At 31.7% G+C, this 13,124-nt stretch overlaps 2 protein-coding genes across 2 annotated transcripts; one reads left to right on the top strand and one right to left on the bottom strand.

Moving 5' to 3' along the window:
* Positions 1-5,064: 5,064 nt before the first annotated feature.
* On the bottom strand, positions 5,065-6,582 carry LOC140837330 (putative transcription factor bHLH086). Its single transcript, XM_073203457.1, has 5 exons — positions 6,028-6,582; positions 5,843-5,944; positions 5,438-5,503; positions 5,249-5,314; positions 5,065-5,169 (listed from the first exon to the last, which is right to left on the bottom strand). Exons 1-5 carry the CDS (start codon positions 6,580-6,582, stop codon positions 5,065-5,067), a joined length of 894 nt encoding a protein of 297 aa, XP_073059558.1.
* Positions 6,583-10,980: 4,398 nt separating this feature from the next.
* On the top strand, positions 10,981-12,770 carry LOC140836383 (pentatricopeptide repeat-containing protein At5g15010, mitochondrial-like). Its single transcript, XM_073201864.1, has one exon. The coding sequence runs from the start codon at positions 11,093-11,095 to the stop codon at positions 12,641-12,643; it is 1,551 nt and encodes a 516-aa protein (XP_073057965.1). The 5' UTR covers positions 10,981-11,092; the 3' UTR covers positions 12,644-12,770.
* The last annotated feature ends 354 nt before the right edge of the window (positions 12,771-13,124 follow it).

The raw sequence follows: 13,124 nt of genomic DNA, 5'->3' as shown, positions 1-13,124 counted from the left end.
ATTCATATATTTCAAATCCATATCCTCAAATGCACCCTAAGTAATTTATATCCTACTATATATGGATTTATACTCGTGTTGTCGTGTATGCGTGAATATACAATAAGATTATAATACTATAAATCATTTTAAAACATGTAAGATAAGGGTATCACTTGATGAATCGTTACAAAAAAAAAAATGTCTTCTATGAATATAGAATATTATTTTTTATTATCTGAAATTCAATTCAATTAGGGATGATGCTTCACGACATTAAACTGGAAACCATTTGGATTTGTTGTTGAAAGAAAAAATTCAATTTTAGTCATATATATATATATATATATATATATGAACTTTAACATTTTAAAGTCGAATTTAATTTATTAGGCGCTTTAAAAGATTTTAAGCGTTCAAAATGTAACTTTTTGAAAACTAAGGATTTAATCCTTGAAATTGTTGTGAAATATTTTATAACGATTTATGTGCCTTGATTAACTTATTTAATTTTTATTTGAGTGGACTTTAAGCTTTTTTTTATGGAAATTTTTTAAAATAGAAGTATTAATATTTAAATTGGAGTTTATCTTGATCATGATATTTAAATTTTAAATAAAAGTTGTGGATTAATTTAATTACCTAACTAATGTTTAAATTATTTATTAGATATTTATTTAACCCTAAACTAACCAAAGCTAATCACAAAAGAAAAATCACGCACACAATTCACGACATATAGTAAACACACACTAGCACACACACTTTGGCCGTCATGTTCTCAAGCTTAGGAGACTAGGATTTTTCGCACCAGGTTAAAAAAAAAAGTTTGGCTTCACATCTGTGTTTGACACAGGTTAGAAAAATAAAAAACATCGAAATGAAGATTTTATGAAAAAATACACATGGTCGAAATAACTAGTTTCTAATTGCCTGCAGATTCTTATAGAGAAAATAAAAATCTTATTCAACAATTGTAAATGAAGGTGGCCGGCCATACGTGAAGAATATGTTCGATCACCACTAGTAAAAAGTGGAATCTATTCTTCCTCTTTTTTCTTTCTGGTGTATGGTGATTGTGCAAGAACCATAGAAAGTTGTAATTAACAGGTCTCCATACTTGATTAAACCACCACATGCACTTCCTTTTCTCATTTAATTTACCATGGAAGACGAGCCTTCCGTTGATACGTACAATACCCACGTCTCCATCCCGTTTCAAGCCAACCTAGCATAACAAAACCCTTGACCCAAGGCTAGCTAACAAGTGAAAAACATGCTATTAGAGATGGTGATTAACCCTCCGATCCTTTTAATTTTATTTTTTGTGGAGGCAAGAGGGTTTTGTTACAATTGTGCCTCTCTGTTGCATTTTGGGAGGTGAATTCGAAATCTATGAATTTTGATTATAATTTTATTATTAATATTTAAATAATAGATGAAATCTTAAAAGCATACGTTATTACTTATTTGCTCATTATAAATTACATAAAGTAGAATGAATTTTAATTGATTCTATTATTATGTGAACTTGAAATTCATTCTAATAAATATGAAATATTATATAAAAATGTAAAAGAGATTTGAAGTTTATGATATTAGTTATCTAAAACAAAAAAGAAATTTGAATATTATTAAAATGCATGGATTTGAAATACATTAATACAAATGAGTATGAGATTCGAACTGCAACCAACAAATCTCCCACAAACAAAAAAGGCCAAAAGAATTCATTCGCATTCACTCACCACCTGCACCTGAATAGCTCTCCCCTTTCTCCCTCTTACAGTTTCTTTACACAATTTTTTTGTTCAGAAAATAAATGCAACCCTGTAAATGGACACAAACATTACTGATCAGTGTTCTCATGATTTTCAAATCATATATGGTGATCACAGTTTCTGCAAAGATGGATGAAAATCTTGATCGAAACATCAAATGTGGAGACTGCCCTTGTGTAAATCCATGCAGCCAGCAGATACCACCTCCACCGCCACCAGCTTCTCCTCCTCCACCGTCACCATGCGTTAGCCCACCACCTCCAAGGTTCGTATACACAACCATGTTAACCCCACCACCTCCGCCGAGGTTTCATTATTTGACAGGTCCTCCTGGAAGTTTGTATCCACTCGATCCATTCAATAAGATATATTCAATAAACGCCGCACAAAAATATTCGATCGAAGTAAGGGTGATTCTTGTGTTGGGATGTGCAGTCGTCCTTCAACTTCTAATGTAAAAAAAAAATTACTTACAATAATTCAAATTATGAAATTGAATATAATGTAATTTGTTGTATTAATAATTATATGGTTACATGATCCGTCGATTTATGTTTCTATTTTCTTCAATGAATCCATTTTCGTAAACTTTAGATGGATGGTAACAGTGCTTAATCAACTAGTTTAGTTATTAAATTGAGTCTGCGACACCTAAATGCTTGTTCTTTGTATATACAAAATTTAATTATTTGAATTTCGGTTTAATATATCTCTGTTAACTATCTATTTTCACGTGTGATCAACATCGAGGATCTTTCGCAAAATACCTAGAGGAATGTGGTATCGCAGCATGGAGATTATCAATATTAACGTTTCAAAAGAATTTCAGTCGGTTAATTTTATTTTCTCCTCCAAGATTTGTTTCAAAATATTTAAGAATGTACTACACACGTAGCACGTTGCACGTGCCAACGCGGCATGGCAGCATGGAGAACAATATAATTAATTAAAGGGGATTTTTTTTTTTTTTTTTGCATTATTGAATAACGTTGTGCGCTGCAATTACGTGTCGCCGGTGACAGCGCAACTAAGACGACCCGCTGCTTCGCACAAGCACTGGCCCTTGTGTATACGTGGAAGTCATCTAACCAATTGACTCCAGGATGACGCCAAGAGTTTCGAGTTGCCATCTTTGGACCTCGAGGAGGACGAATTAATGAATTTTCTATATATATATATATATAATAAAAAAATAGATTTGAACGAAGATTAATCGATCTAACAGCGAGAAGTATGGGTTCTGCGGGATTTACATATTTATATTATTATATTATATTATATTAAGTGAACGATGTCGTTTTTCTTTATCGAATTTAGTGTGATTTTGTGACACCAAACAAAATTTACATCTATAATTTTATTTTCCTTATATGATATTTGATTTAAATCTTTCAATTCTATTATTAAAGTGATAAGATGGTAATTATTTTTGAAATTATATTTTAAATTTTTTCTACATATAAAAATAATTTTATATTGCACACACATTGTGTGGTCAAGTACTTATTTTCAAATTAATAAATAATTTATAAATTTGAAAAGCAAGTTTTACAAACAAATTTTTTATTTTATCCATTGAATTCATTTAAGAAATTGTTGTAGATTTGTCCAAAACATAATTAATAAAGTTATATTGATAAGAAAAACAATATTAAATATAAAAATAGAATTATATATTTAGGACATTTGAAAAACAAAAACATGAACGAGTAGGTCTAAGACGGTCTCATAAATCTTTATCTGTGAGACGGATCTACTCTACTGATATTCACAATAAAAAATAATATTTTTAACATAAAAAGTAATATTTTTTCATTAATGACCTAAATAAGATATATGTCTCATAAAATACGACTCGTGAGATCATCTCACACAAGTTTTTGCCGACACGAATAATATAGGTATATATTAAGACGGAAGAAGTACCGGAAAACTTAAAAAAAAAAAAAAAAAAAAGAAGAAGACGGGGAAAATAATGTGACTAATCGATTATTTTATCACAATTAGTTTCAAGAAACATAAAATAATGACATCAATTATTCGGCATGCACACGACATAGACAAGAATTCAATGATTGGTGATATATAATAATAATAATAATAATACTATATTAATCGGGAAATTCAATGTTTTCACGCCGTTCTAGATCAGACGTACATAAGCAGTAAGCTGGTGTTATTATTTGTCAATTTTTCAATTCATGTTTTCATTAAATTGCTTGACAGTACTTATTGGTTTACATCATCCAAACAATCAATGCACATCTAGTTATTGAAATGAAGTCAATGAACATATAATTATGTTTTTTAGTTACTTTAGTGCATGCTCGAATCAATGGATTTGCACAATATATATTAAATATTAATTTGTTTGGAATAACTAAACTCGGCCGAGTGAATTTCACGTTCATTTTCTGTCATACCTCGCGGCTGCGCGACTAGACAATTGGCTTTTATAGCAACTATTTCTTATTCCTCGTCGCTTTTACGAAAATAATTAACCCAAGTTGCTATAGAATTTCATTGTAAGCCATTATAAACTCATTTTAAAATTTTCATTTTTAAGATGTAGGACAATGGTATCACATTTTCAATATATAGTATCCGAATATGCGACGGCAGGATTAATATAAAACATTGAAATAAAATTAATAATTACAAACTCATCTCAAGAATAGATTTTCGTTGGATTTAGTTACATGCATGAGCGGGCAAAGATGAATGATAAAATACATGTTGGTGGTGTAATAGTTGTTCATGTTAGCTGGATTAATCGAATAATGGCGCTTGTGCTGTTGTACTGTTTAAAAATTTTGAGCTGCATTATTACCACCAACTATAACTTGTGGTAAATCGACAAATACTCGGTCTTATAATTGGTATCAAAAACAAAGTCGTGGATTCAATTCAAGTAGTGCAATTATTGAGAGGAAGATTGTTGGTGTGCAATAATTGTCGATATTGGGCAGAACAATCGAAAAACGTGACGCGTTGCTGTATGTTTTAAAATATTTGAGTTATATCATTATCACCTATTATAATTTTTGGTAAAATAACAAGCTTTCAGTTCTACGTATGCATTTAATAACTTCACTTATTTATAAAAAAAAAATTGTTAATTTCCATAAATTAAACATGAGATATAACATGCAGTCATGCACCGAATGAACTAGCAAATATTGACTAGTTTATTTGACTGTATATTTTGGACAAACTAAACATAAGGTATCAGGTAATTTATGAAGTATGCGATCGTTCCATGGAAAAGGCTGTTAAATTTGTGGTCTTCTTCGTACATTATTCCCTAATTTCTTGAAGATCTAAGAATGGCATCAATGGCTTCTTTTACCTGAGAAAGCTCCGGAGCTTTTCCCCCTTGTGAAGGCCAAAATTCATCAGTTGCCAAAACCTACATGCATTGATACATAGAAGTTTCATTGTTCATGTTATCGGAAAAAATGTACTATATTTTATTGCATTACACACACCTTCACTTGCAACTGTAGGAACTTCACGTAGCTTATTGCTTTTTCTAGCATGGTAACCAAATCAACCTGCACACATATAAATTGAAGTGATCAATCAAAAGTAAGGAACAAATTATTAATATAAGAAAATTTCAAGAAACTTTGCTGATCTGCAATAAGAAGCAAATTTTTCGATGCCTTAGTTTTTACCTTCGACCCATTTGGAACGAGTTCCTGCAGCGCCTTAAGCCGCTCACTGATCCGTTCTCTTCGATTCTACGTGACAAACACTTTAGTTTAGCTTTCAGATCTTGCACACGGATGAATGCTTGAAATGATATTGTATGTACGTGTATGCCATATTTTACGTTGTATGTACAAGGATTAGATGGAGTTGAGTTTGAGGACATAAATATATGTCAAAGAAACGAAAATGTTATATATGAGGGAACTATGATAGGAACCGATCGAAATAACCATGAATAATATTGACACAAAGAATGGTTAATGGATTTTGATAGTATAATAGATATATACAATTTGCTATATTACATTGACCGGAGAAAAGTAATAAATACTCTAAATATTTTCCCTTAATTTTTTTGAGAGTTGAACCTTGGCTGCGATACTCAGCGGATCCTTCTTTGCTGTTGACTCCGATTTTGTCTTTGTTGAAGAAACAACACATTGTTTCTTAAGTTCTTGCACACCGTCTCCCTATAACAACAAATCCAACAATATGGAAAATAAATAAATATATAATCAAATTTATTCAAAAATTTTAATTTAATTTAATTTACCATAGCTGGACGCTTTTTTTTGCTTGTTTCTTGCCTGCCCAGATCTTGAGTCCCTTTGTTAATTACATTTTCTCGATCAATCAATGGAACGGAAGAATGCTGGCTGCTGGATGCTTCCGACAGGATATTATCGACGGAGAAGCACATGGGAAAATTCATCCAACAATTGTATTCGTCTTCTTTACTCGTCATTCTTGCATATAAATTATTTGTCGGCGTCACATTCTTATTCAGCTCAAAGTTAAGCAACGATCCATTGTGAATAAAGCCACAAAACTCAGGCTTAAAACCTGTCACAGAATGGCCCTCCTCGTATAAATTGTGAGCAGGGATTTGAAACCCTAATCCGTTAGTTGGACTGGACATGACTGACGAACGGTTTCTCATCGTGAAATCTTTCTCAAGCCTGGACGCATTTTCTGGGTTTTGAGGCCCAAGAGACAAGCTCTTCCGGTGCTCATCGTGCATGAAAATCTCCGGTAACGACGGACCAGAAAAGAATTGTTCGTAAAATGCACTAGCTTGGATTGTAGCCAAGGTTGACTCATTGTCCATTGAATGAAACTTTTGAGAAGGAATTAATGAAGCAGAGTGGAAGTTTGGCAGGGTTCCAGATTGTAGAGAGAAGACAAGGATGGCTTCAACCCTATATTAATACTAGATTAGTATTTATTTTTCATGTTTTTCTATATATCATGTAGAGGGAACCGGGAATTTATGTGAATTATTATTTAATTTAATATATATAGAAACTGCACATGATGTGTGGCTTTTATTGGAAAATTGCAATTTTTTATGTAATTACAGGAAATTGTTAATTTTAAGTTAATGTGTGCATGCGTGATAATAATTTTATTTTTCGATCTTTTCGCGGTTATTATCTTTTTGCTAATAAATATACGATCAACCAACCTTTATCGAATTTGAAAAAGAGTCAAAAGAAATGATTCGATCTTCTTATCTTGATTTCTCGAACAGAGAGATCCATGAATGAGGATCTTGATGCATATAGATAATAGAACTATTTAATATGATAAAAACTGGGAAAAAATTATTAATCCATGTCTATCTATACATTGAAAATTATCCAGATGAACACAGATGAGTTGAATTTCTGAATTGAAAAAATAAACGGCCGTTTAAGTCATTAATGTGCCGCTAAGATGACTAAAATCATAATATTAAATCCAAAATTTATTAGGTTAAATAATGAAACAGTCATATATGCCAAAATTTCTCCCCCCAAAATATTCAGAAACAAGGAAAATTAATTTTAAAAAATCACATTTCAGGGGAAAAATATTCTTATTAACTTTTTTCTCGGTTTAATTCATAATAACATAATGGTAGTATTCTTACACTACAACAAATAATTCAAAATTGATTTGGATATATGAGATTTATAATAAGAGTATGTATCTTGTGAGACGGTCTCACGAATCTTTATCTGTGAAACTGGTCAACCCTACCGATACTCACAATAAAAAAATAATATTCTTAACATAAAAAGTAATATTTTTTTATGGATGACCTAAATAAGAGATTCGTCTCATAAAATACGACCTGTGAGACGTCTCACACAAATTTTTGTTTTATAGTAATATATCAATCACACATAACAAAATTACAAAATCGTATCCTTTAAATATATTATGAATATACTATTCTTATACTAACATCTCATCTATTTCTAATCCCGAATAGAAAATTAAACATATTAATTAAGAAACCTTCTAATATAACGTCAATATGCAATGTTTATGATCGTGATTCGTGCGTGCGTATATTTGTGATGTACCAATTTATATTTGTCTCGAAACTATATATGTTTGTAAAGAGTTTCTTGGAAACCTAAATAAATCAATCGAAGTTAGTACTCATTTTATTTATTACCTAAACATTAATAAATTAATTGCCAAGCTATTCTCGAAATTAATAAGAAATTTTATTTGTAATTTCTGTATCTAATCATAGCTATCGACCAAAATAAGCTACGATATATTGAATTATTATTTACAAAATCTTCAAGTTGATGTGGTGCTTCGCTACTGCGGTACAAGTAAAACTAGTATTTTAATTTAATACAAATTCTTAAGCCACGTGTGTTTTGACAATAATTACATAGGAGATAGAGGAAATCAAAGTTGGCTTTGGAGTTTGAGCAACTCAACTCCCCTTGTCTCCTGGAGTCTTTGTCACACATTAATTCCTTCCACATTAATTCAATTAATCAATTAAAATAACCCATCTTCATTTATATCAATCTAACTTCGCCTTATCCCCCAAATAAATAAATATAATCAATAATTATTTACCTGATAAATTTCAATATTGTCGGCATATATATTTATATATATAAGATTCAAGAGTTACGTAAGATATATGATAAATAATTAGCAGGAAATTAATTATTTAAATAGCTTAAATGGACACTTAATCCACCTGATCAGAGACTAATTAAGATATACGCTGCGATATGTAATTAATTGGTATTTTTGAAGTCGTGTGAATTATAAGTATTATTTAATTAGTCATGATGTGACCACTCTTAATTAATCTCTTAATTAGTTCGAATCATTTTATGTCATCGGTATGCACGAGATGTATTGTCCAAGTGGTAATTATTTTGGGTGATCAAAATTTTTTGTATAATTTCTGAGGGATATTTCAAATAATAAGTTTTGAATATTTTGGCCTTAAAAGTTTGTGAAATCATAAATATTGACGATTTTGTATGTAAGTTGTTGGGCACTTTGTATTTTCATGTCTGCAAAAAGCTATTATTTGGTGCCCCCATGCCTCTTAGTTTTCCTCTGTCCAACAATTCATAAGACATATCTTAGACGTGTGACCCCATATATTCCGATATGAACAGGCAAATGAATGTATTTTAATGCATATGTTCATTTGGAGAAATGGAGCTTAAAGTTTAAATAAATACATCACATATTAAAATTTGATTTTATTTGATTTGATATATAATTTTAAATAAATATGAAATGTGATTTGATTTATATATCTGTATTTATTTATATATATCACTTAAAGTTCGAATCCCTTGGATTGTTTGTACATATATATTTAATTACCACCTATCACTTTAGATAATTTTGACAATCATAATTTTTTTCGATAACTTAGTATAAATTTTGAGTACAAAAACAATACAACAAGTTTTGAAATTCTCAGGTTTTACACTCTCCCTTCTTATAGGATGTTTCGTTCTCTAAATTGGCTTGACTTGGTCTTCGAAAAGGTAATGATATTGTTCTCGTATTCTTTCTTCCAACTCTCACGTGGCTTCCCTTTCTCTGTGATAAGACCATTGTTGTACCTTGAAGTAGGGAATTATACGTCGTCTTACCTTTATGCTTATGATATATGTTATACGAAATATGTTATGCATTATATGTTATTTCGAATATCATGTGTATTTAGCATGTATGTGCTCGAACGGCCTCCCACTTGCTAAGTGACGATAATATCACTTAACATTTGGCATTTACTCTACCTTCCCTACATAAATCAGAAGAGGAAATCGAGGAACGTGAACAAGACCAGTTTTGGAGCTGGTAATAAAATCGATCAAGAATTTGTTTTAATTTTTGTTTATTTAAGTTTTTAATTCAAGTTGTAAACGCTTTTACAGATTTTTATCGTTTTTAGAATTTATTTATGATATTTATGAAATAAACTGGTTTTAATTTATATTATACTATGAGGTTTATTGTTTGTCGATTATGTTATTATTAAACAACGTCGTGCCAACTAACTCCAATCTTGGCTCATGACATCCATGATCCATGCACAAGTTCTGTAAAGTGCATTCCATTTTGGATTGGTATGTTGACAAATAATCTAGAAAACGACTTAATTTTTTTAATTTAATGGGCTGGCGATAGTAAATGGACTGGACCGATTGCCCACACAAATTTCAATTTCCTCCTTTTTTTCTAGTATCTGTATGAGTGACTTGAGAAATTTCAAACTACCATTCGGACACTTCATAGACACATTTAATGGTTGCTGAAAAATCAATGAATTTTATATGTATTGATAAATGTCTATCTTTAGATAGATAATTGATGTAATATCTTAAAGAGTATATAGAATCTCATTACTCGTAGCCATTTTATGGGATCTTGTTTTTGAGGACATGTAATCTTCCTATTATTGTTGTTTAAAAATGAAACAATAATTTACGATATCTATACTATATTATTAAGTGTGAGACTCTTAGAATAACTACCTTAGACAATATCAAAATATTTAATTCATAATTACTCTTCTTATCCTACTAAAAACCTCCTGAAGTCACTCTATATTTTACTTAGGAAAAAATTTAAACAAAACTTCCTTTTTAAATTGGAAATAATTTCGTGTTAATTGTTTAGTATTATTTGATTAAATTAAAATTAATAATAACACATACAACTCATGTACATATTTTATTAGTATATATAAACCAATAAGTAGAGAAAACTGAGAAACCTTCTTGCATTTAAATGCATCAAGGATATTCACGCTTTCTCAAATTTAGACCATTTTCATATGATATTAAAAAAATAGAATAAATTTTTTGTGAGACGGGTTCGTGAATTTTTACATGTGAGATATGTCAACCCTACTGATATTCACAATAAAAAATAATACTCTTAGTATAAAAAGTAATTTTTTTTCATGAATGACCCAAATAAGAGATATGTCTCATAAAATACGACTTGTGAGACCATCTCACACAATTTTTTGTCTAAAAAAATTGATATTTACTTTTATTTTTTTTATTTTCATTCTATTTATGAATAAATTTGACACGTATTTTACACAAAAATAAAATATAGATAATATAAAATAGAAAGTAAATATTAACATGTTATAAAAAAAAAAATCCACCAAATAAGATATCAATTATCGGTTGGAAAAGTAAATTTCATTTTTTTTATTTCATTCACCCGCTAGCCCCGCAATTTTACCCAAATTAGGGCTTGTGATGATCGTTCGAATTCCCAAAATTTCACTCTATCCATCAATTACCTCTTCTTCTTCCTAATTACTGGAAAATTCCATGAGGAACGCGAGGAAAAGATCGCTCGATGAAGATTCTTCTTCTTCATCGTCAAAGATCAACCATAGCGAGAAAAACACCCACCGTTCTTCCAGAGCCCTTGACTACCCAATCGAGAGCAATCACGTCGTCTCACTTCACGATTCCCATCACCCTTTTCCGGGTAAGCGCTTGAAATTCACTTCTTACACTGAAGTTTCAACTTTGCCTGCCAAGGTGAAAATTTTGTGTGAGATTATTGCTAATACTCCTGCTGGCACCGCGGAGAGGGTTCTTGAAGATACTGGCATTCGAGTTTCTCAACAGGATGTGGAGGAGGTGCTTAAACTGTCCTATGGCTTTCCTGGATCTGCCGTGAAATTTTTCAGGTGGTCCAGTTTCCAACTGAATGATAAGCACAGCTCTTATTCTTGGAACTTGGTGGTGGATATTTTAGGCAAGAACTGTTTGTTTGATGCGATGTGGGATGCTATTAAATCAATGAAGAAAGAAATGTTGCTGTCTTTATCTACTTTTGCGTCAGTTTTTAGTAGTTATGCTATTTCCCTTCGCGTTCAGGAGGCTATTCTGAGCTTCGAAGTCATGGATCAGTATGGTGTGCCTAGGGATGTCGCAGCTCTGAATTCCTTGCTGCGTGCAATATCGAGGGAGGGGAAAACTGTAATGGCTAAGGACTATGCGGATGTTATGAAGGACAAGATTAGGTTTGATTCAGAAACTTATGCCATTTTGTTGGAGGGTTTGGAGAATGAGGGTGCTGTTGGTAGAGCTAAGAAGACTTTCTCCGACATGGTGGTTGATATTGGATGGGATCCAAGGAACATTGCTGCATATGATTCGTTCTTGTGTACTTTGCTCAAGGGTGCTGACGGGATGCGTGAAGTATTGAAAATTTTCGACACGATGAAGGATAGGGCTTGTTATCCTGGAATAAAGTTTCTTAAATTTGCTGTTGATGAATGTGTCCGGAAGAGTGACTCGAAAGGGGCCAAAATGATTTGGGAGGAAATGGTTGGTAAAAACATTTGTCGACCCGATATTGGAATGTATAAATCGTTAATCTTGCTGTATTGTAATCTAAAGGATTTTGAATCGGCTGAAAAATTGTTAGGCGAAATGGTATTTTATGGGGTATTTCCGGATTCGGAAACTTACAATTCAATTTTTCACTTTACAATCAAGCACCGGAAGATAAGAAATGCTATCCCAATATTCAAAGAGATGGTGAAAAATGAGTTTGTACCTCTGCACCAAGATTGTAGTGCAGCAGTTAAGGCTTATATTGATGGAGGGGATCCCCATATGGGAATTAAGGTGTGGAGATGTATGACTGATACTTATAGTACCGATCTGGATGAAACCGGTAATTTGTTGGTGACAGGGCTTAGAGATTTGAATCGGGTTCCAGAGGCGGTTAAGTGTGCTGAGGACATGATGGAAAGAGGAATCAAGTTAAACTCGGCCACGCTCACGAAGTTGAAACAGAGTCTATCAAAAGTAGGCAAAACTTTTGTTTATGAAGAACTTTTACAGAAGTGGAAATATCATTAGTTAGGTACGAGCTTGTTAACAATGGATGTTGGTTAGATGCGGTTATTTGTGTTCTCTAAGTGCTTTTCTCCTCCTATATGAGAACATTCTCGTGAATGTGAAAATGATGGTATTTCTTGCTGCTTTTTTTCTCCTTACACTTTCCATCCACCTATTTTATTCATTTGGCAGAAGTAGCTTCGCCTTTAACTTAAATGGCATAATAAGTTCGTATCAATTGCTAAAACTGCCTCAGTAGCTATCTATATTTCTACTTACATTTAAGGTAACCTTGACCTACCATTACGAATTTTTGATGTGTTTGTTTATAGAATGGAGGCACTGCTGATTTTTAATCAGAATCTATTTATTCGAAATAAGTATATTATGGTTCGGAATTTTTCCAGCCTTGTCAAATCATGGGTCGTCAAAACAAGATGTGTGATCAAATATGATAATCGTTGCAATTATGTGACGTGGGATGATTCTGATAAGTTTGCGT

This window comes from Primulina eburnea, chromosome 7, assembly GCF_022965805.1.
Source record: "Primulina eburnea isolate SZY01 chromosome 7, ASM2296580v1, whole genome shotgun sequence".
Taxonomy (NCBI): domain Eukaryota; kingdom Viridiplantae; phylum Streptophyta; class Magnoliopsida; order Lamiales; family Gesneriaceae; genus Primulina; species Primulina eburnea.
This window is presented reverse-complemented; position numbering and strand designations above follow the sequence as displayed.